The sequence below is a fragment of the Marmota marmota genome, unplaced genomic scaffold (assembly GCF_001458135.2).
Source record: "Marmota marmota marmota unplaced genomic scaffold, marMar, whole genome shotgun sequence".
In the NCBI taxonomy this organism is placed as follows: Eukaryota; Metazoa; Chordata; class Mammalia; order Rodentia; family Sciuridae; genus Marmota; species Marmota marmota.
Window position 1 is genome coordinate 7,968,598 of NW_026000005.1, and position 24,454 is coordinate 7,993,051.

General features: G+C 34.0%; 1 protein-coding gene and 1 non-coding gene across 3 annotated transcripts in view; both read left to right on the plus strand.

Moving 5' to 3' along the window:
- Itgav (integrin subunit alpha V) overlaps positions 1-24,454 on the plus strand; it is a 73,287-nt gene that overhangs the window by 8,114 nt on the left and 40,719 nt on the right. The window contains exons 2-9 of one of the 2 annotated variants that reach the window (XM_015481133.2): positions 7,894-7,985; positions 11,105-11,219; positions 17,217-17,278; positions 19,116-19,161; positions 21,722-21,847; positions 22,949-22,993; positions 23,923-23,966; positions 24,054-24,110. In XM_015481133.2, coding sequence (XP_015336619.1) covers positions 7,894-7,985; positions 11,105-11,219; positions 17,217-17,278; positions 19,116-19,161; positions 21,722-21,847; positions 22,949-22,993; positions 23,923-23,966; positions 24,054-24,110 — 587 coding nt within the window. Of the gene's footprint in view, positions 1-7,893; positions 7,986-11,104; positions 11,220-17,216; positions 17,279-19,115; positions 19,162-21,721; positions 21,848-22,948; positions 22,994-23,922; positions 23,967-24,053; positions 24,111-24,454 lie in introns of those variants that run through there. The other variant, XM_048808135.1, reaches the window with a different exon arrangement.
- On the plus strand, positions 15,798-15,870 carry Trnav-uac. Its single transcript has one exon. It is a non-coding gene; the product is annotated as a tRNA-Val (tRNA).

Below are 24,454 nucleotides of genomic sequence, written 5' to 3' on the forward strand. Positions count from 1 at the left end.
TTTTTTTTTTTTTTTTTTTTTTTTTTTTTTTTTTTTGGTATCAGGCATTGAACTCAGAAGCAGTTAACACTGAGCCATTTCCCCAGTCCTTTTTTGTATTTATTTAGAGACAGGGTCTCACTGAGTTGCTTAGTACCTCACTGTTGCTGAGACTGGCTTTGAACTCATGATCCTCCTGCTTCAGCCTCCTGAGCTGCTGGGATTACAGGCACACCCGGTCAGATTCATCACTTTTTAAAACAGCATTAATAGTTAAAATTTTACAATAATATTTACCTATGTTAAATGTGCAGTTGAATGAATTTTATCATGTTTTTAAACTTTCATATCATTACTAGAGTCTAATTCCAGAGTATTTTGATATCCCTAAAAAGAAATCTTATGTTTGTATTAGTCTATCCCCATTTGTACTTTATCCCTAAGCAACATTAATCTTTTGTGTGTATTTATTTCCTCTTTTTATATTTCATATATATGTGTAACTATAAAATCCCCAATCAACCTTTACTTTTTTCTGTTGCTGAGTAGTATTTGTTTAATGGATAAGTATTTTGTTCATTCCCCATTTTGCATTATGCAGACATATGGGTTATTTGGCTACTGTGAACAGTGCTACCATGAACATTTGTGTACAAGTCTGTGTGGGTATATATTTTCATATTTCTTAGGTACTTAGGAGTAACATTTCTGGGTCATACGGTAATCTACATGTAACTTCTCTGAAAGCTGCCAAACTGTTTTCAAACGTCTTTGGACTGTTTTGCCTCCCCATGGCAATATATTAGGGTTCCACTTTCTCTACTTCGTTAGAGACACTTGTTCTCTTTTTTATAATAGCCATCCTGGTGAGTGTGAAGTCATTTTTCATTATGGTTTTGGTGTGTGTTTACCTGTTGACTAATTAAGCTGAGTATCTTTTCTTAGGCTTATTATTATATTCCTGTTAGAGAAATGTCTGTTCTTCTAGTCCTTTGCCCATTTTTAATTAGGCTTTCTATTAAGTAAAACTGTTTTTTTTTTGTATTTGTTTTTATTACTTTGGATACAAGTCTTTTATCCAGTGCGTGATAAGCAAGTATCTTTTCAGTTTTTTAATGGTGTTTTTGAAGCACAGAAATTTTAATTTTGACATTGTCCAACATGTCAGATCTTTCTTTTATCAGTAAGCTTTTGATTTCCTAAACCAGTCTAACCCAAGTCATGAAGATTTATTCCTCTGTTTTCTTCTAAGAGTTTCATAGTTTTACCTCTAATATTTTAAAATGTCTGAGATTTCATCTAGTTTTTTTTTGTATTGTTCTGAAGTAGTATTCCAAATGAGTCATTTTGCATAGGAATATCCAATTATTCCAGCACCATTTGTTGAAAAGATTCTTTTTTATTGATATTTCTTGGCACCTTTGTTGACTATAAATGTAAGGGTGTCATGGGTGTTAAAACATAATACTAATTACAAATGTATTTCCCCATTGACTAAAATACACATTCAGATGTCAGAGATGTTAATAGCTGAATACTAGAAGCCCCAATTTGAGGAAAGACATTTTTTTCACTACACTATTAGGTGAATACATGGTACCAGTAGCTATGTTACTACCTCGTCATTATTTTCCCTCAAATATATTTTATAGTGTTTGAGACTCTCTGAAAATATCTTATTGCTTATGTAATTATTTATTATTTCTTCTCATTGAAAAGCAAAGACTTCATCTCTCTTATTTACTGCTCTGTTTCTAGCATTGGACATAGGAGGTACCTAGGACTTACTGTTTAATGCATGATCAAAAGAGATTTTTTTTTCCTCAGACCTGTCAAATTTTACACAAATATATAAGCTCTATTGGGAAATTTTTCTTTGAAGCAAACTTGTTTTAGGAAGTATAACTGAGCAGAAGTGATGTCTGAGTTAAAAAAGCTGCTTGAGTTATCTATTTTATTAAAGGACTGATATAGGATGGCATTGTTTTTATAGTTTTTTTTTTGTTAAGCAAAAAACTCAAATTTTCTAGAGACCCAAATAATTTTATTAATCATAGAAATCATAGAAATGAATGGAAATCAAATGACTAAAACTGCATTTAGCATCTAAATTAAAAATTCATTCTCTTGTTTTTCTAATGCTTTGCCATTCTTCCTCACTTCAGCCTTTTCAAAAATTCTTGTTCCAAAGGATGGATGTTATTTAGTCATAAAAAGAAGAAAAAAGGGCTGAGGTTGTGGCTCAGTGGTAGTGTGCTTGCCTAGCATGCGTGACACACTGGGTTTGATTCTCAGCACCACATACAAATAAATAAAATAAAGGTCCATCAACAACTAAAAAATATATATTAAAAAAGAAGAAGAAGAAGAAGAAATAGCTCTAAGGTAACAAGGTGTTTTTTTTTTTTTTTTTTTTAATAAGTATTCCCTGTGTAATTCTCCAGCAGGTTGAATGCTAAATGTTTGACAATGGCTTTTGAAATCCTGAGGAAGTCAGAAGAGTTGGCTGCTAATAAGGAAGTTATGACAGTCTGCTCTTCTCATTTGCTTCTGTCCTCAAGCATTTAGCCATAGGAGTCTGATAAAATGGAAGTCAAAAATATCAAAAGCTGAGATATAGACATTAAATTTTCAAATCTCTAGTGATTGACTTGCTAATTAATTTCAAGTTTCTCTAGCAACATTTCCCTCTGTACTTTTGAAAGTGAGAGTACAGAATCTCATGTTAATTTTTATTCCACAGGGCAGAGTCTTCTCCTTTATGTCATTGTGTGAAATGCCCTCCAACATGGTGTGTCATTCTGCACAGCAATCTTTGTAATCTTGATCATTGCCAGAAGAAAGCATTCTTTTTTTTTTTTTCTAGCCCTGGAACTTCTGCAGTTATCTGTATCCCTTTTCCTTTTCCAGGGCGGTGGCACACTCCAGGCAGTCTGGGGAGTTCCAACATCACCCAAAATGGTGACCTCAGGGCTGACTCAAAATATTGACTTCGCTCATGTGTCCCAGAATAGCTGCCAGTTTTCAGGCAGGTCATGAATGAACTTCTTGTCAGTTTGTTTGGAGAGAGCTTTTCCTTTTCATTCTCCCATCCATTCTGTTCATACGTCCTTTGAGGGAAACTTCTGCTGATGTTGAATCAAATATTTGAAGATATCTGAAAAAAAAATTCTGGTTAATAAAGAAAACTTCCTTTTGAGCACTTCATGAAAAGATGTTAATTTGAGGCTGTGACTGTTGAATCTGGAGGCATTGAAAACTGTGTGTGTGTGTGTGTGTGTGTGTGTGTATTTTTTTTTTCGTTTTTGAAGACTGTTGAATAAATTTGGGTGCTTATACACGCTAATGCATTATATCCAGTTATGTTTGGCTTCTTTCATTTGGTAATGTAATTGAAAACATATTTAATTACACGGTGCTTTAAAATATGGCTGTTGGTTTTGAGCAGATTTAAGTTTTAGTCAAACTCCTCAAGTTTACTTTTGAAATTCATCCCTGCCCACCATGGTGCTACAGATGGAACTTGGGACATGGTACATGTTGTTGGAATGAGCTTTTTAAACTTACATTTTTGTCAAAAAGAGTCACATTGTGTGATGCTTTGCTTTTTAAAAATTTTTTTTAGTTGTAGGTGGACACAATACCTTTATTTATTTTATGTGGTGCTGAGGATTGAACCCAGTGCCTCATACCTGCTAGGTAAGTGTTCTACCACTGAGCCACAACTCCAGTCCCAATGCTTTTTTTTTAAAGTTACTTCTTTTGTTGTTGTTGTTTGTTTTTGGTTTTGTTTTGGTACTAGGAATTGAACCCAGGGACACTTAACTACTGAGCCACATCCCCAACTCCTTTTTAAAATATTTTATTTTGACACAGGGTCTTGCTTTGAACTCAAAATCCTCTTGCCTTAGCTTCCCGAGCCACTGGGATTATAGGTGTATGCTACCACGCCTGGCTAAACTTACTTTTTCATCAAAGAGAGTCACATTGTCTGATACTTTTTCACCTCTGTGTGCCTTCATTTTTATTAATTACCACATATAAATAACTATTGATTCTTTTTGTTCCATAATACTTGTGAATGCATATAAAAGCAAAAATATAATTATAAAATTTATTCTTATTTTTTATGACATTTTCTAGCTTATACTAAGCCTGATATCTTCAAAGACAGGTGTCCAATAATCATTATAGCAAGGGATGTTTTCTAACCATCTCTTTTAAAAACCGAAGATAGAGCATGGTACCTCTGACGAGGACAAACTACTTGACAAGGCACAACAGCATCTTGTGCCAGCCACTATATACACATTGAGAGAAAAGTATATTTGTTCAGAAAAATATTTATGAAGACAGTTTTTCAAAGTGGTAGGGAAATAATTAAATAATTATTTGCAAAGCAGGAACTTCTGCCCAACTTTTTAGTGATATAATAATTGAAGAAATATTGTTTAGCATAGAGGCCACTCAAAAATCCCATGAAGCCTCTTCTTAGCATAGCACAGATGCCCTTGACAACGACTTCTTTAGGTATTTCTTTCTAATCACAATGAACAATGCACACTTCTCTATAAGACTTCAGTATTTACCACTCTTCCTTTCTTTGCATGAAGTTTTCGGGCCTACAAAGCATTTTTCTCCTTTATGCTCTGTTCCCTTTCCCCATAACTCCTGACACATCCCTAGTCTACAGTTTGTCCACTATAATTGCAGGTTCCATGATTGTGTCTTGTGATAGACACATTGAGAGGTAGACGCCCATTTCTTCATGCATTGAGGTCACAAGTGGACACTCACAGCTAAATTTCCAGGTACGCTTTGAATCTAGAATGGAAGGAATAAAGTTTTCCAGGCAAGAGAAAAAGGCCTCTGAAAAAAGACTGAGCATGACTTCTTTCAGACTGCAGACTGAGAAGAAGGGAACTCTTACATATAAAAGTAAACTTACTTTGGAAACTTAACAGAAGTGTATCCACTATTCTGTTTGACATGCCATATTCTTGGGGAGCTTATCACTTTAATCTAGCAATGAATCTATGCCTGCCCTGAATGACATGCTTTGCTGAGGGTCTTGTGTAAAATGGAGGACGATGTAGATGTGACTTGAGAGAATATTGTTCTCTTAAATCAAAACAGAAATATTCCCAAATTTGAAACAGAAGGAGGTACAGGGGATTGGTTAAACTATTGTATGGCTGTGTAATGGGTTACTAAACCACAGTGAAAATGATGACATCAGTTTATCATTTCTGACATATTATTAAGGGGAAAAAGATATATGTGTGCTCTCACACATAGTTATCTTGTAGTGATATTGGGTCTATCCCATTGTACATTTTTTTTTAACCTTGGAAATTTTAGAGTATAAGAAAATATATGGAGCCTTAGTTTAAACCTCTTTGATGTGACAGTTCTGTTCAACCTATGATTTCTTCTACTCTTAAAAAAGTCTTACTTCTGCTTGGACATCTTAGGAGTTTCATATTGCTGAAAAGGCTGTGTTTTAAATAAAAGCAAAAGCAGGAGGTGGCAATTGTAAGAATATTACTTGTGGTTCAAGTACACTAACTTAGAAACTCAGTTCCCTTTTTAAACTTGCTGTGATTTCCTTAGTTTATGGAGTTGCTTTTTGTCTTCAGATACAAGTTAGTGGAGGGGACTCTTTCTAAGGTCAGCTGTTTTTTTCACAGTCATACTCTGTTTCTCCTGCTTCATTGATGTGAAGGGGAAATACTCTTATTTCTTGAATAGAATAGAATAAAATAGAAACAGAAAAGAATAGAAAGCCCACAACAAAGTGAGAGAATATAGTTATCTTGTGTTGGAATAAACAAAAAATTCCCATTAAGTAACTGGTAATTATAAATTTTTTTAAAAAACAGAATTCTGTGTGTGTGTGTGTGTGTGTGTGTGTGTATGTGTGGTGCTGGGGATTGAACCTAGGACCTTGTGCATGTGAGGCAAGTACTCTACCAACTGAGCTAAATCCCCAGTCCCTATAAGTGTGAATATTTGATTAAAATTTTTAAAACATTATCAATTGAATCTGGTTCTTTTAAGGGCTATGTTTCTTTGTGGTTATTATTCAGGCTCTGTTGGAAATAGCATTATGTGTCTAGTACACACTACACAGTCTGTGCTAGGCTATACTTCAGTGAAAACATGTTGCAGTTACAAACATAGCACCAAGTCTGTTACTTAAAAATAAGTCATTTATTTCTTAGCCACATGTAGTGGCATACACCTGTAACCCTAGTTACTTGGGAGATTGAGGAAGGAGAATCACATGTTCAAGACCAGCTCAGCAACTTAGCAAGATCCTGTCTCAAAATAAAATAAAATACAAAAAAGGCTGGGATGTAGCTCAGTGGTGGAGTACTTGCTTGGTATGCTTGAGACACTGGTTTTTATCCTCAGTACTGAAAAAGAAAAAAAGGAAGGAGATTATTTCTTGTTCATGTCCCCATCGAACAGGGGTCCTGGATGACCCAAAGACTTGGACCAAGGATGCTTCCATCTAGCAGTTCGTCTAAGAGCCTCATGGATGGGAGAGAAAACATAGAGAACTCATCCACTCTTTACTGACTGGAACTGCTTTATCTTCTCCTAGCTTAGGGACAACACAGTTAAATGTTCTGAATTAAACTGTGGGAAGATGGGAAATGTAAGGGAGCACATGTACTCTCGGGTGGTATATAGGTTACTTGTGTGTTATTTCACGCACCGTGAGTGCAGGCTTCAGAGGCAAGCCAAGGGAACACTCGGTTTTCATGGTCAATAGTGCATATTAGCTACTTCGATTTCTTCTCTTCCTTCTCTAAGCTTAAAAAAGGGTGCCTTCGCTATCCCTGACCAAAAAACTTGGTAATTTAGATTCCAGTTTGAGACCTTTGGCGACTGACACCTTTCTTTTTCAGAAGAGGAAAAAGCTAAAAGAATAATATAGTGAATAACATTAGAGGTTCCACCTTACATAGGATACCTGGTATTATTGAAATTCTCATTAATTATTTACAACTCTTTAGCCTTAAGTCTTCAGAATAGAATTGAATAACCATAACTACTATTAGTTCTATGGTGGTTAGAGAAGTTACAAATGTAACCACTAGTGAGTAATTTCACTATCTTGGGTGGGTGATGGTTGTGCTAAACCTCTTGATGACATTTACATGTTGCCTGGCATTCTTAAAATTGATATTTGTCTGCTGAAATGTCCAATATAGTTATTTAAACACATATTAATAAAGAATTATGACAACAGATTTAAGAGGAACAAACCTGACTTTAAAAATAGTCTCTTCTCAGAATACTTTGTGCATAAACTTTCATAACTTTTTCCTTGACTAGATCTAGGGTTTTTCAGAGGAAAGGATTTATATACTTCCACAGTGCTTTATGTTATTAGTTCCTGGCACACTGGGCATAACTTTCTCAATAGTGAGGTACTTAAATATAAACGCTTGAATATAATATGTCAGATCTCTGTTTCCTGCCAGCTAAATTGCATTTCCTGGTGTAACTTTTTGATTCATATTGTCGTTGGTGTTCATCTTAGCCTTGTCATTTACAAACTGTGTCATACAAAAGAGTTTCATAAGCTTTGATTTTTCATACATATCCTTAAGCCATAGAAAAAACTTTTGGCAGTATAATAAGTGTTCACAGTTTTTGTTGTATAGTTATGTAATGATTTAGTAACTGGGAAATCTCATTTACAATTACTTTGCACATGTGAATTAGGATATTTGCTGGGGTTCAGAGCAACCCTGGATCTTGTTCTTCTGGGTTGCTGAATATAGTATTTGACTAAACAAAGGTACAACATTCCTAACCTGGCTGTACAGAAATAAACTTTCTTATACTAAGACCAATATATTTAGTTTTTTTATCTCTTGCAATATTCTGTTATTTTAGGCAACAGAGATTATGCCAAGGATGATCCATTGGAGTTTAAATCGCACCAGTGGTTTGGAGCATCTGTGAGGTCAAAACAGGATAAAATTTTGGTAAGTCTTTGTGATATTTCTTTTCAGGTGAGTTGTGTCAATTTATGTGGAGATGGATAGCAAGGGTGATGGTTTCAAGCTCATGGTGAAATTCAGCATTGTCAAGCACACAGAATGCAGTGAAATAAGGTAGCTGTGATCAAAGGCTGCTCCTCTGAGGATACCATGCTCCTGATTTTTCTACCCTTGTTTCTGTATTATTCGTTTTTCATGCCCTACTTGATAGCTGCCATCAGTTTATTTCTATCCACTCAAATTTAGGAGTAGCATACCGGTGATTAAGAGAGCTCTAGTGCTCCTTCTTTTTAAAAATATAGCAAACAGTTTTCCCTTTACTTCCCCCATCTTCCCCTGTGCCTCTGCCCCATTTCTCTGCATCTCTTCTCATGGAGAGTGCTTTCTCCAGTAACTGTCTCCACTTCTGCACCTCTCGTTCTCTTCTCAGTCACTCCTGGCGGTAGGCAAGGCTGAGTTCACCATTCATTAACTGTCAGATCACTGAAATCCACTGGTACATCATTTCGTATATGTGTCCATGATATATATCTCCATGAGATATATAAAATAATATATAGTAATATAATATATATAATATACAATATATATATATATATTATATATAATATATCCCCCCCCACCACCAGTTGTACTTCTATCTTTCTTGTCCCTCAGCACCATTTGACATGGTCACTGCCCCTACTTCCCACCTTTTAAAAATACATTTCTTCCCTTGATTTCTGTGACACCATGCTTTCCTGATTTTTCTTCTTACTGGCTGCTCCTTTGCATTTTATTTTCATGGCTCCTCTTCTACTCAGTTCCTAAATGATGAGGTGTCCTTAAGCTCTATTCCAGACCCTGTTCTTTTCTCATGCCTTTTACCTAGGGGCTCCTATCCTGTACCATGTCTGTAAATACAAACTATATGTTACAACCTTCAAATCTGTATCTCTGGCTCTTAGTTCTCTCTAGATTATTTGTTTATTTATTTTGTCCTGAGGATTGAGCTGAGGGGCACTTGGCCACTGGCCACATCCCTGGCCCTATTTTGTATTTTATTTAGAGACAGAGTCTCACTGAATTGCTTAGCATCTCACTGTTGCTGAGGCTGGCTTTGAACTGGAGATCCTCCTGTCTCAGCCTCCCCAGCTGCTGGGATTACAGGTGAGAGAGTTCCACCACACCCTGCTTCTCCCTAGACTTTTAAAAGCACATTTCCTAGCTATCTATTTGGCATTTCCTTTTGGATGTCTAATAGATTGTTGAAAATGAAAATGGTGCAAATAGGACTCCTGTTACCCTTCATCAAAAAGCATAAAGAAGCACACAAACTTATCTATTCCTATACAAATCTTCCTGGCAATTGAGAAGCATGGCTCTCCCATCCACCAGGGAACCCTGTCAATTCTGCCTTCAGAATGTATCCCACACCCATCAGGAGATCTTCATCTTCATCACTGTTGCCCTGTAGTGAGCCGTCACCACTCTCACCTGAGCCTGAGCACTAGCTCTTCTTGTCCCTCTGCTACCTTGTTGCCCCAACTACTGCTACTCTACATAGAAGGACTGAAGGGAAACGGAGTCTTTCCCTATGGTGAAAACAGTCCAGCACTTTCTGTTACTCTCTGAATGAATGTCAGAAACTTGTCCTGGCTTATCAGCATCCCCCAAATTGGGTTTTAGCCTTTCTCTTTGGCATCTTCTCAGTCCATCTTCATACTTCGGTCACACTAGTCTTTCTGTCCATTTATTCCATATATAGAGTCATTTCTGTTTGTACCTTAGTGTTTGTGTGTCCTCTGCTTATAACAGTCATCTTGTTGATTTTCAAAATCAACTCTTTATTATTCATACTTCAGCTTTAATATCATTTCTTTGGAGAGTCCTCCCCTATTTTAATTACCTGCTTAGTATTTATTACTGTCTTTTGTTTTTCAAGTGACAATGAATTTTGGGAAAAATTTATTCAAGAGGAGAATTTTTATAAAGACTTTAACAATTTGAGATGAAGGATGGGCTTGAGAAGGGGGGCATGTTAGGCAGAAAGAAGAGCAAGGAAGCAAAAAAGAAGCAGGAGGAGCAAATCAGCTACTCTAGAGCGTCACATGTGCAGAAGTAAAAATTCGTGCTTACAGTTTTATCAGGGTGGATATAAAATAGCCTAGTGTTGAAGTCTGAAGTATTTACGTTAGCACTTTGCTTCAAGGAGTATTATAGAAATCCATTACACTTTTTCAGTAAATTGAATTGTCAGTGCTTTTCGTAGATGTGCGCTATTTTATGGCTTCTACATGACATTGAAATTAGAATTCTGAAAACAAAAATTTCATGTTTTACTTGGAAAATAAATAAGCACTGCAAATTCTAATTACTCAGTAAACTATTTACTGTATAATTTAGGGGTGTATCCTAAATACACTGAGTGTTACTGAGTTCAAAAGTTGATTTGGTCTGTGACCTTCAGCTTATTAACACATAGCATCAAGAAATATGTTACTGCAGGGCTTGGTGATTCACACCTGTAATCCCAATGGCTTAGGAGGGTGAGATAGGAGGATTACAAATTAGAGTCCAGCATCAGCAACTTAGTGAGGCCCTATGAAACTTAGTGACACCCTGTCTCAAAATAAAAAACAACTGGGAATGTGGGTCAGTGGTTAAGTGCCCCTAGGTTTAATCTCCAGTACCAAAAAATAAAAATAAATAAATAAATAAAAGAAATATGAAATAATATCTTTTCTAACTATTTTGAATACACATATTTGGACCACAAATTGGCTTTCAGAAGTAAATGAGAAAAATATTACTTTAAAAATTATTATCTACTACTATGATAGGATAGATTGATTAATCTTAATTTTAATTAAAAAAAATTTTAATAGTAGTGGGATTGAACCACTTAGCTATATCCCCAGCACTTTTTATTTTATTCTCAATCAGAATCTTGCTAAGTCACCCAGGCTGGCCTTGATCTTGTGATCCTCTTTTCTCAGCCTCCCAAGTCACTGGGATTATAGGCATGCACCACTGTGCCTGGCTTAATTTTTATTAAGGTTTAGAAAGTGATATTATAATTTTTTGGAGACTTTTTGTATCATGGACTGAACCTTTGGTTTCAGGCCTGTGCTCCCTTGTACCACTGGAGGACTGAGCTGAAACAGGAGAGAGAGCCTGTTGGAACTTGCTTTCTTCAAGATGGAACAAAGACTGTTGAGTATGCTCCATGCAGGTCAAGTATGTACGGGAAATTGTACCAGCCTTTAACAAGAGGGGCGGGAGCCTAGTTTGTTAAAAATCAGTGTGTGAGTGTGGGTGTGTATGTGTGATAAAACATGCAGGTTATGAGAGGAAAATGAAAGCATCATATTAATGAGAGCAACTGCAAATATGAAGTAAATAAGCTTATTGTTTGTAAGAACTCCTTTCACCTTCCTTTGTTAGTAATGAATATCTGACTTTGTAACTCTTGAATTCAATCATGATATGTCAAAAAGTGCTCAGTTGAGCTTCTTTAATAGAGATGAAGGACCCTGCAACTAAAGATTTTGATTCAGTAGGTCTAGGTTAGGCCAAGGTACATGCATTTTTAATAAGCTTTACAGGGTAATTTTGATGTATACCAAAGTGTGAGAACCTTTGCTTTACATGAATAATGATGGGAAAAATATGTCTTAAAGAGCCAGATTATATAGTTTAGGAGTCTTAAGTCTAAATTCTTAATCCTTACTTGGAGTTTCTAGGTAAATTAGCTACTAAACAGGTGATATAAAAGTTTCATGCTTTTCACCAATATTAATTGAAATTTTAAATGAAATTAATGTTGTGACTAACCATGATTTCAAGCTCTTATACATTTGATTATGCTTTTCCAAACTCTGCACATCTTTTTCCCCTTAGAGATTCCAGTCTTTTTGCACCCCTGCCTTTTGTTCAATTAACTGCTATTCTAAATCTTGTTTATTCAAGAAACATAAAAATAGAGGATGAAAATGCCTAGTCTGTGGAAGATTCATTGCAGGATTTCCCATGAATGTTCAAAAACAGAATGGAATCCTCTGTGCTACTGTGTTTTTCATACATACCTATGATAAAATTTAACTTATAAATTAGGCACACTAAGAAATTAACAATAATAACTAACTACTAATAATATAGAATAGTTATAATAATATCCTATGATTAAAATATATTTAAAATTTATAAATTGTTTATTTCTGGAATTTCCCCCTTAATATTTTCAGACAGTGATTGACTTAGGGTAACTGAATCTGTGGGAGGCAAAACCATGTCAAGAAAAGTGGACTGCTGTGTGGTGTTTTTACCTGGAGCCCTTTTTAAGTTAGTTCTTTTTCTTCTCTTTTCTTTCTTTCTTTCTTTTTTTCATAATACATTTATTTATTATATTTATTTTTGGTTCCTGGCACATTGAGCACAACTTTCTCAATAGTGGGGTACTGAGATATAAATGTTTGAATATAGTATGTCAAATCTCTTTTTCTTGCCAGCTAAATCACATCTCCTGGTTGTAACTTTTTGATTTGCTGAGGATTGAACCCAGTACCTCACACATGCTAGGCAAGCGCTCTACCACTGAGGTGTAACCCTAGCCCTTAAGTTATTTCTTTTTATGTCCCTCTGGTCACCAAATAGTTGAATAGAGAGAATTCATAACAAAAGTTCAACTTATAAGACTTTTCATGCTAGATTCCTTTTCTCCACGTAAAGCAACATGTGGCACCAGGTCTAAGGAACTATTTGGTCCCCAAAATTCTAAGTAGTTGAATCTCCAGAAAACTGCAAATTATTTCATTAAACACTTATTTTTTAGCCCACCACCTTGATTCTACCTATTGTAAGTGGAAAGTAAACATCAAAAGAATGTTGTCCCCTATCCATTTAATGTGTGAGTAAAAATTAGGTCCCAGAGCACCCTATACAGGATGGAGGGATTCAGAAGCTTCATCCTCAGAGCTTTGTGCCATCTGTCCTGTTGGTTTTTGTGTTGTTTTTTTTGTTCATGGTACTGTTATTTTTGGTAGTGTAGAGAAAATCTGAGGAATAAATTTGTAATTTCTGTATTGCAAAAATGTTCTTACTCTGAGAGGATAATTTTATAGCCACGAGGAAGAAGCAAACTATTGTATGCCAGAATATAATTTATCAATTGTACAACACACATACAAACACTCTATTCTCATTTGAGAAATGTAGAAACAGATTCAGACACTTGAAAAAAAAAAATTTCACTTCCTATGGGTACTGAGTGGTCAAATGAGGATTTGAACTAAGAGCTGCCTTTTTTTTTTCTCTCTTTTTGATGCTGGGGCTTCAACCCAGGGTCTCATGTTCACTAAGCACAAACTGTACCACTGAGCTGTACCCACAGCCTCTTAGGTCTGTCTTGTTCCAAAGGAACCTTTCTCCTGCATTACTAACAACAGAAAATGCTTTCTATTTCAGTTGCTTTGGTTTAAAACACAGCTTTTCTGCAAGGAATACATCCTGTGTCTTTCAAGAGAATAGGTCTGGATAATTCCCTAAATGAGACAGTAAACAGAAACCTCCTGAAAATGTGCATCCTAATGATTCCTTGTGGATCTGTCGCATAATGCTTTTATTATTTGGTTTAGGCATAGAAATTATAAAGTAATTCAAAACCTTGTTTTCTAAGGTATTTAACATCTAAATCTGATTGGGGAACTATGGCTTGTGGCCGTTTTTGTAAATAAGGTTTTATTGGAATAGAGCAACACACATTCGTTGACGTATTATCTGGGAAAGTTGAGTATTTCCATGGTTGCCACACTGTATGGCCCCTAAATCTAAAATATTTATTATCTGGTTCTTTGTAGAAAAAGTTTACTGAACTCTGACCTAAATAATAAAACCTCAAATCTTAGGAAAAGCTTGGAGAACAATCTTATAAACACAACAGCAAAGTGAATATTTTTTTCCTAACAGGCCTGGCATCAGTTACCCTTGATTGTTGTACATATTCTTTGATCCAAACTTTGTAATGCTGAGCTGCCTTTAGGCTCAAATTAAGAGGGGCAGCTTATCCAGAGAAAAATCTCAAAAGTTAAAAGCTTCAAAACCTGACTGATAATTTCAAATTCTGGTAATAATTAACCTACAGCTATGGGTTATTCACTTAATCCATCTGGACCCTTGTTTTCTTATTGGTAAAACACTAGTTCCAACAAAGTATGGCAGAGGTACAGTTTATATATATATATATATATATATATATATATACTATATGAATATAGTATGTCAAATCTCTTTTTCTTNGTAAGATATATATATATATATATATATATATATATATATATATATATATCTTCTCTATTTTTCATGATGATGTGGGTTTTGTAGGGCTATATTGCCAACTTCTTGATAACTTTGCTTGTCTTGGTTGTATTTAGTTTATGGGCTTTTTTTGTTGTTGTTTGTTTGTTTGTTTCTATTTGTGTTTTGGTTTGGTTGGTTGATTGGTTTTGTTGTTAGCATGACCTGTGTGGACAGTCTGGACTAGGAATTTCCCTATCTACTCTCAGTTTTCCTTGTTACTGATTACATTTGCTTCCGGCTTTTCATAACTGCATCTATGACCATTCTTGGTGTTATTCAATAGACCAGATGTCCAATCTGTTCTAGACGTGCCTGAGCCACAAATCACATGATGTAAATAAATACTCTTTCAATGTCATGCAAAAGCTGAGTTCTTTGATGATAATATTTTTGATGATAATATTATTTGAACATAGATTTTTTTCCAGTTTGGATTTCCAGTTCCTTCCATTTTTTCAGTACTTAGAGAATATTAAGTACATTGCTGATCTGAGATAGTAGAACATAGTAGTGTAGTCACACCTGGATTCAGATCTGTAATTCTTTATTTGATCTAGCTGATTCAGCATGTCAAGTTACTTAATTTCCCTAAACATTAATTTCCTTATCTGTACAAACTGTGAATAATATCTTCTAGGATTGCTGTAAACATTTTAAAAGGAAATTCTATGTAAAATGCTTTAACATCATATCTGGCTCACAGTGAGAGCTTCGTAAGCACTAGCTGATACTACTACTATTGTAATCAATAATATTCATACCTATAGTATCATTGCAAGGTGAAACAAATGAGAGAAGTATTAATTATCTGTAATAAAACAAAACAAAGCCTTCATTGAAATATGTTCAACATGAAGGTTTTTGAATTGTTGGAAACACTCCATTCAATAGGTACCTGTTAAGACAATTTTAAGGAACAGTAATGTGTTTTAGCTGGATGTTCTGGGAAAACAAAGCAGTGAGTTGTACATATGATAATCAGAAAAGAATGTCTTTATAAATAGCCTGAAATAGTTCCCCAGATGCAGCTGGAATAAAGGAAATAAATGGCTAACTTGAGGTTAGAGCAGAATTCCTTGGTATGATTCACTAGACACTGGAAATCCCAGCCCCACATTTTCCCACTCTCTTTTGGTTAGAAAAATTTACATCAGGGTAGTATTACACTCTTGTGGCCATTTTCTAAAAAAAAAGATTTCAAATTTAGATATTCAGTATGTAATCTTGGGGCCCTTCCCAGGTTTAGAAATGGATTCAAAATTTTTGATGGGATTATTTTACACAAAATTCTTTGGAGTTGTCCTTATGACTAAATGTATATACTTTTGGTTCCTATATTTGGGTGGCTAATGCAGTAATAAGTTTTATATATTTGTAACATTGGTTGCAAGAATTCTTTGATAATTGAAGGATGGTGCTTTCCATTGTTCCTTGCTCTCCTTAAAATAAAATAAGGAGGGCTGGGATATAGCTCAGTTGGTAGAGTACTTGCCTTACATGCACAAGGCCCTGGGTTCAATCCCCAGCACCACAAAATAAATAAATAAATAAATCAAGGAGAAAGTCTTTAGATTCATCCTGGCTTCTATTCTTGGTAGAGTATTACTCATGGTTAAAGTTAATTTAAATTAATTGGCTAATTATATAATTCAAAGTTAGTTTCTTTTCTGAGAACTACAAAAAGGGGAAGATAACTGCAGAAGAGCAAAACAACTTTGGTTGGGAAATACTTGAAGATGTCATGTTTAAAGATGTTCACTCTAATTAGATCCCAGTTTTAAATATGTTGTGAGCACAGTTTCATATTTTGTTCTTCATAGAACGTTTTAAGTTTGGGCCTTGCCCTTTTCTGAAATTCTCAACTATCTTCTTTATATAGCTTTTATTTTTAGTGTTAGTATAAAATGTATGTATATGAAATGTATGTGCGAGGAATGTATGTATCTCTTTGCTAAGTTATTTTTTATTTTTTTTGGTACTGGGGATTGAGCCCAGGGGCACTTAACCACTGAGCCACATCCCCAGGTCTTTTTTGTATTTTGTTTTAGAGACTGAGTCTCACTAAGTTGCTTAGGGCCTCGCTAAGTTGCTGAGGCTGATTTTGAACTTAGGATCCTCCTTCCTCAGCCTCCTGAGCTTCTGGGATTATAGGCATGCGCCATTGAGCCCAGCCTTTGCTAAGTTATTCATAATTTCTCAAAGACCTAGCAAGAGTAGAGTGACAGGAACAAAGAGTGATTTCAGATGGCAGGTTTTAAGTTGCAGGTGAAAACTCATTTGTGTTTTACATATAGTGGGACATAACTAGTAATTTTTTGAAAAGTAAAATAAAATACAAAGTAGAAAATATTGGAATATATTATATGTAACAATAGTAATATTATTTTGTGAAATTTTTAAAAATAATTTTTTAGTTGTAGATGTGGTGCTGAGGGTCAAACCCAGTGCCTCACATTCACAAGGCAAGCACTCTGCCACTGAGCCACAATCCCAGCACCTATTTTGTGAAATTTTATTTACATTACATATTTAACATTATTTTATACACAGTGTATAGTGTGTTGTCATATAAACTATAATCTTGCTGTGGGTTGTGGTTAAAACAAAGAAGTTTGAAATTCACACTTGTAGTTGATCTTTCTGTTACCCAGAAACTGGTCCAGATATTCAGTGTCTCTTGTTTCCAAATCTGAGGAAATGGTGCTGATAAACGTGCATACTAACCTTTTCAGAATAGGATGATGGCTCAGTGCCTGCATGATTGACCAGTCACAGAAACTAGCACATTGTCTTGTAATTATGGTGATATCAGACTTTCTCATGTTTTGTTTATATTGTTTGTTTTTGGGTTTGTGTATATTTCCAATCTTTTTATTTTAGAAAATATTGATGCTGATGGACAGGGATTTTGTCAAGGAGGATTCAGCATTGATTTTACTAAAGTAAGTTCTTATTTAAAACTGAATGAGATTCGGATCTACCTTATCAATAAACTGTGCTTAAAAGTAAACTGGTCATTACTTCAGCGTCTTTATAGTTATTACCTGCTTAATGGAAATAGCTAATAAAACAACCCATTCGTTTTGACATTCTTGCCTTATTTTATTCCCTCCCTAGTAAACATTGCTTATTTGAAATAGGCATCAAATAGACATGACAATGAGAATGGAGGGAAGTAAAGAATCTCCTCAGTAAATGATAGGTAACTATTGTGACTTAATATTAAATATTCCACTTACATGAACTTATAGAATAAAGTTTCTGTTTTCAACTGAAATTTTTTTTTCACAAAACTATCAATTGGAAACTTTATTACACAATTATACAAAAGCCAAGAAGCACAATGTTTGCCATTTATGTGCCTATAGGTACCCAGGGAAGCTGATGTGATTTCTTAATTGTAGCACATCTCATGTCCAAGGCTCTAATAGGCCCTTCAGAGTTGCTAGCTTTTATGTTCTTTTCTAAAATAAAATTTTCTTTTATATTTTCAAAGTTTTTCTCAAGTACTTTTCTTTATAAATTTTTATTTTATTCTTTATTTGTGAGTTATGTAAACAATTTGTTGATCAAATTGAAATAGTAATTCCTTTTAGAGAGTTGTAAAAATATATCGATTAATTAAGAGTAGAGCTTCCTTGGAAAGCTTACTTTATAGCTTTCTTGGAAAATGTGAACAAAGAAAAGTCCATAAATTTATGAAACAAACTGAAATTAAAATCGTGGGATGATGGAGTACTAATAAAGCATTTTCTTATATTTTACATTTGCTTTATTTCATTAAATTTTTTTCTGAACTAGATGCTAATAATTATTGCTAACTCTCTTTACTATGTACTTGATTTTTGAATTCACTTAGTTTCATATTACTTTAGTTATAATTCAAACTTTAAGGAAGGCAAACAGAAATAAAGTATATTAATAAACATTAGGCTTAAACTTGCAAGATATATTTTCTCCAGTAGTTATTTTTTTAAAAAATCCACGTTTTCTATACCTATGCCTATACAACTATTCCCCTAGAAGTATTCTCATGCTGCACAAGTTATTGCTAAATTAACTGCTTTCTTAAACCCATTTGTGAAGAAAGCATATATTTTAAGTTGAACAATTTGGAACCGTTTTTATATAGTTGGGGCATGGAGTTGTTGAGAGCCTGAAAGGAATATGTGTGCATTTGGAGTGAATAAAAAAAATTTCTTCTTGCCTCCAGCAAGAAGAAATTTCTAAAATACTGTGCTCAAATTTAGAATACTTCCAATTAAAGCTTTACAGTTTGCTATAGATATAAGAAGTGCTAGTCAAGTATAATTTGTAGAAATTTACCTTCTAACTTCACACCTGATGTGAGACACTAAAAATAATATTCTTTTAGCAGAAAATTCTTCATTGATATTAAAAAAAACTTCCTTATGAAGTCACAAATCTCATATATAGTATTAAGAAGTGACTTTTTATTGTAACCCAATAATTCTTTGAGCTAATACATTATTCAAAACATGGAAAATAGCCGAGTTCTACAGAAAAAATGTTTTCATATTTTCATGCATTAAATATCATTAAATGATATTTAACGATGTTTTCATATTTAATTTTTTAAATAAAAGTTACAAAAATCACTAAAACCGAATTAGATGAATATGAACATTTTAATATTATTGACTTTTATTTTAATAGGTATAAATACACATAAGTATTTTTTATGCTTATTACATTGATTTCTGTTTCTAGTGCTCTTTGTTTTAAATATATATACTTTTGTTGTTTGATTCAATCTAGGCTGACAGAGTACTTCTTGGTGGTCCCGGTAGTTTTTATTGGCAAGGTAGGTTAATATGTTTTAAATTATGCTATACTGCCTGTGTGTTTTTGATTCACTTAGTTTATCATGCAACTATGAAAAATTTCAAACTGTTTTAAAAAAGAAATGTAAAATGTAATATGTTTATAAACATTCAGTTATGTAACTTTTTAAAAAAGAAAATAGCAAGAAATATTATAAATATGTATATATTCTTAGTAGAAAATAATATTTTTAAAGTAAAATATAAAGTAAAGTATATAAGATTTAAAATAACTTATTTTGATTTTATGTGGTGTGTATTTCTTTATGTCTGTATTCTGGAAGCCATGACACAACCACTAGTAGGAGTAGGACCAATCTGGGTAGGCAAATTGTGGCATTCTGACAGCTCAGAGTTTTAATAGTATTTTGAAATTGCTCATTAGAATAATTAAATGTTTATTTTCTCATTAATCACTGACATCAAGATTAATCTCTTAAGTGTTGGGGACTTTTTAAAACAGAAGATCTTATTATTATCTTTTTAAAAGTATAATTAAATTGGCATTGACAAAGAGAAAACTATATTTTTCAATCATTTGGGGAGGCCTAATTAAATTTCCATTTGAACAAATGAATAACAGATCGTTACTGCTGACAGTATGAAAATAGTTAACTGAATCTGTTTATTTGCTTTGTTTATGTTTTATTTATCATTAGAGATCACAATTATTTATTTAGTCAATATATTGACATGATAATTTCTGCCCCAAATGCTATTTACAAGATCATAACTCTTGTTTATTATTCTTCTGATATTTAAACACTGTCAGTGTTTGGAAGAATTGGAAAACCTATGCATATATGGATTTGAAAGTACTTTTTAATTTCTGAATTTTACTTTTATGTTCTGCACTATGCTTTCCTTACTTGGTTCTTTGTAGGAACCTCATTCGCTTGCATTAAAGTAATAGAGAAGCCAAAGAGAGATTTGCTGAAGGAAAATGGGATGGAAGGGAAATAAGAAGGAATGATAATAGGAATAAATGAAAAGTTGAAAGGGAAATCAAAGGAGGAGATGAAGAAAAGAGTATGTGAGATATACTACCCTGAACAGCAAAATTTGAATTTCCATGAATTATCTGTCTATTGGGAAGAGATCTAGGAATATTATAATTGTGTTTTACTGTTTAAAAACAAAACTTGGTATTCTAAAATACATATGAAAAAGTAATAGGATGTTAATACTTTCCTGTTAGTTATAAAACTATGGACTTGTGGCCTGGGGTTTTGTAGTTCTGTGGTAGAGCACTTGCTCAGCATGCAGGAGGCCATGCCTTTTGTCCTACCAATAAGAAAAAACAACCAAACAAACATGGATTTCCTCTTCTTCTGTACTAGGTGTGTCATTCAGTAGAGGGGAAGGAAGCAACTGATGGTCATGCCTGAGAACTAAAACTGTGAGGGAAGCTAGATTTTGTGATTCTCAGGACTGCAATTCTTTTTAGGTGTTACAGATGTGAATGTTTTTAAATGACTTGTTCTTTTAATACCTTGAGTTATTACATCATATATTTTTGTGTTTCCGTTTAATTATATATTAGGACAAATAGATACTATATTTATTAGAGTTTTATTATAAGTGGTCTAGAATATAGGACTAAAACTGAGTGAATTGGCAGAGAATCTTTTGTTTTAATAAGATTAAAATCAACAGATTTCACCCTGGATAAATAGGTACTTTAGATAGAATTGTTTAATAGATCTTGGAATTGCCTCTGCATAAAAAAATGGTAATGTTTTATTCTAAACAGATTATCATTTTCCTCTGTTCTTTGATTCAAAAAACATTTATTGAATTTTTTCTATGTTTTCAGTTTGTTTAGGTATAGAGGATAAACTAGTAGCTCCTAGAAAGTGCTGCCCCATATGACAGAACAAATTAGATCCACCTCAAAAACTTCAGCTCTTATGAGTTTCTTTCAAAACGGCAGAAATCAAAATTTTTAGGCAGGTGGTATTTAATAAATCAGCCAACCTTTCTTGGGGTGGAGGTTATCTGCTTTTTGTGTAGTCATCTGGATTCCATGTCTATCTAATAATTTAAGGTTGTGAGACAAAGTGAGCTCACCCATCCAGATTGCTTCATGAGGGCATTCAGATAACTAGTTAAATCAATAACGTGATTATTCTGATTATAAAGGTAATAGTATTTAATCATTGCAGTAGTTGTTTGTTTTTACAGATTTGGTTGGGAAATAGTTCTTGATTTCATTATTTTGAATTTTTGGTAAATTAAGACCAAATATGTGTTTTTAGTTTTTTATTAATGGAGAATAATTTTAAGTTTTGGCTTGCACAGTAAAAGTTTTAAGTTAAAGAATCTCTGACTTCAAATTTAGCATTATAAAGGAGGATTAAGACTAATTATTAGATGTACTAATATCTACTACTGTTTTATTTAATGTATGTAGTATTCATTGTCTGTATCATAGAGTTCCCAGTAGAAGATCATTTATTACCTATATATACATGTTTATGTGCACGTGTGTATGTGTGTATAGATATATATATATATTTTCTTTTTTTATTTTTTGGTCAGGTCAGCTTATCTCGGATCAAGTGGCAGAAATTGTATCTAAATATGACCCCAAAGTTTATAGCATCAAGTATAATAATCAGTTAGCCACTCGGACTGCACAAGCAATTTTTGATGACAGTTATTTGGGTAGGTAAAGGGTTATATTTGTTCTATTATTAAAATAGATAAAAATCTTTTATGTGAAATAGATTAAGATTTTTTAAAGCATAAGTAATGTACAATTTCAAATTGTTATTGAGTACTTAGGTTGTGTTGCATTTCAGTAATGGACATTGGAGAGTGTGATTGTTTATGTGGTGATAACAGTGGCTAACCTTTCAGATGTGCTTACTATGGTCCAGGCATTCCTAATGTTTTGTGTGTATTTGCTCATTTAGTCCTCACAAGTCTATGAAAGTTCACTGTCATTCTCATTTTGTAGGTGAGAACACTGAGGAACAGAGAGGCAAAAGCACTTGCCCCAAGTCACACATAATTTGCTGTTTTGAGATTCAGACCCAGGTGGTCTGACTACTGCACTTTTAGCTACTATTAAACTACATTAGATGTACAAATATCTACTACTGTTTTATTTAATGTATGTAGTATTCATTAAACTACAGTTTGGGTCTTGGGGATTTATTAACATTTGTTCTTTCTCTTTAAATTTCTCTTTTATTTATGAAAACAAATCATACTCAACAGAACTAGTGCTTACTGATTGAGAGAATCTGTTATTTCCTCTTTTTGATGAACTGCAAATTTACCCTAATTTTAATAGATTCCTTTGTAAAGTGGATAAAATAGTCCTATTTTTCTAATACAGATAGTGTACTTGAGTATTTAACAGAATTATTTATTTATTTATTCACTGGGGGGGGGGCGTAGCAGGGATTGAACTCAGGGGTACTTGACCACTGAGCCACATCCTCAGCCCTTTTTGGTATTTTATTTAGAGACAGGGTCTCTCTGAGTTGCTTAGCACCTTGCTTTTGCTGAGGCTGGCTTTGAACTCTCCATCACCCTGCCTCAGCCTCCTGAGCTGCTGGGAATACAGGTATGAGCCACTGAGCCCAGCTGAATTATTTTAAAATTTATTTGTCATATACATTATTAAGCTGTTACCCCAAAAGACAAAACCCTACCTAGTTAAAGGAGTTACTTGATCATATTTTGAAGGGAAGTTGACTTAACAAAGACGCTGTTAACTCCTGCCCTCATGGTGTCTCACCTTTGGTTCCCATGTAGGTTACTCAGTGGCTGTCGGAGATTTCAACGGTGATGGCATAGATGGTATGAAGCATGTGAACTATGTTTAATCCTTTAAAGAATTTAAATCAAGCGTTTGAAACGTGACATTGAGATTCTTCAGCAATTTGAAACTATTTTTATGGAATTTAAATGGAAGATACTAGTAAGAGTTAGTACACTGAGGAGAGTCCCACTCTGGGTCTCTGTTACTCTCTCTCTGTTGGTTGTTCAAGGCCTGCTGTGGGCCTTGGTGTCTTTCCCACCCTAACCACAGTCAGTGATTTCTTCAGCTCCTTCCTCTTTGCTTTCAGCAAATTCTGTCCTCTTGGAGCATTCCTTCTTTATTTAGGTTTGATTCGTAGCCTCTGGACAAGGTCTGTAAGATGTTATCCGCTTCCTCTGTGTACCAGTGTTCCTTCAGAGCTCAATGCAGCAGTCTTAGATAGACTTTGCCCAACTTTGGTCTTACTTCTATGCCACAGCCACCCCTACCCCATTTCAGTTTGCTTTATATTATTTTTCATTACTTAAGGATAACTTTTCTTAATTCATAGGTTACATTATCTTAATTCTTGCTTAGGAAGATTACAGTGATTTGAGGGTTCCTGTGCATTTATTTGAGTACTTGAGATGATTTCTGCATTTTTCAGATTTTGATTTTAGTAGTTAAAATGCTATTTTTTATTATAGAATATCAATTTTTAAAAATGTTTATTTAGTTGTAGATGAACACACAGTATCTTTATTTATTTTTATGTGGTGCTGAGGACTGAACCCAGTGCCTCACACATACGAGGCAAGTACTTTATCACTGAGCTACAGCCTCAGCCCCTGGAATATCAATTTTTAAAAAAATCTCTCATTTTCTACTAAAGTTATAAAACAAAACTTTAAGCTGCTTCTTCAGTTTCCAATGTTGGTCTTAAAATTGAAGACATGTTCATTTATTTATTTTTTGTTGTTCTTTTCAGACTTTGTTTCGGGAGTTCCAAGAGCAGCAAGGACTCTGGGCATGGTAGGAGAGATGAAAATTGTTTTTAAAAATCTGTGTGTTACCTTTTATTTTACTATACTTCATGTGCTTATATTTTTTTCTACACAGGTTTATATTTATGATGGGAAAAACATGTCCTCCTTGCACAATTTTACTGGTGAGCAGGTATGCTTTTAAAGACATCATCCTTACAAAAGTACATATTCATTAGAGAAATTGTGGGAGATGAAGTATAAGAGATATCTATCATCCAGTCAAACAGATAATCCATCAAACTGTCATTATGGTGTATTTCTCGTTTGTATGTGTGTGTGTATGTGTGTGTGTGTGTAAACAAAAAGTGGTTTATTTAAATTTTTGTGTCTTGCTTTTTCACTCAACATTCCCTAATGTCTTAAAACTTTGCTTTGTGATATAAAAATGGAGTGATGATTCTATAATATTTAATTTTTAGGTATAAGATAGGCTTTATACATTTAACCTTTGCTTTAGCCAAGTAATTTAAGCAA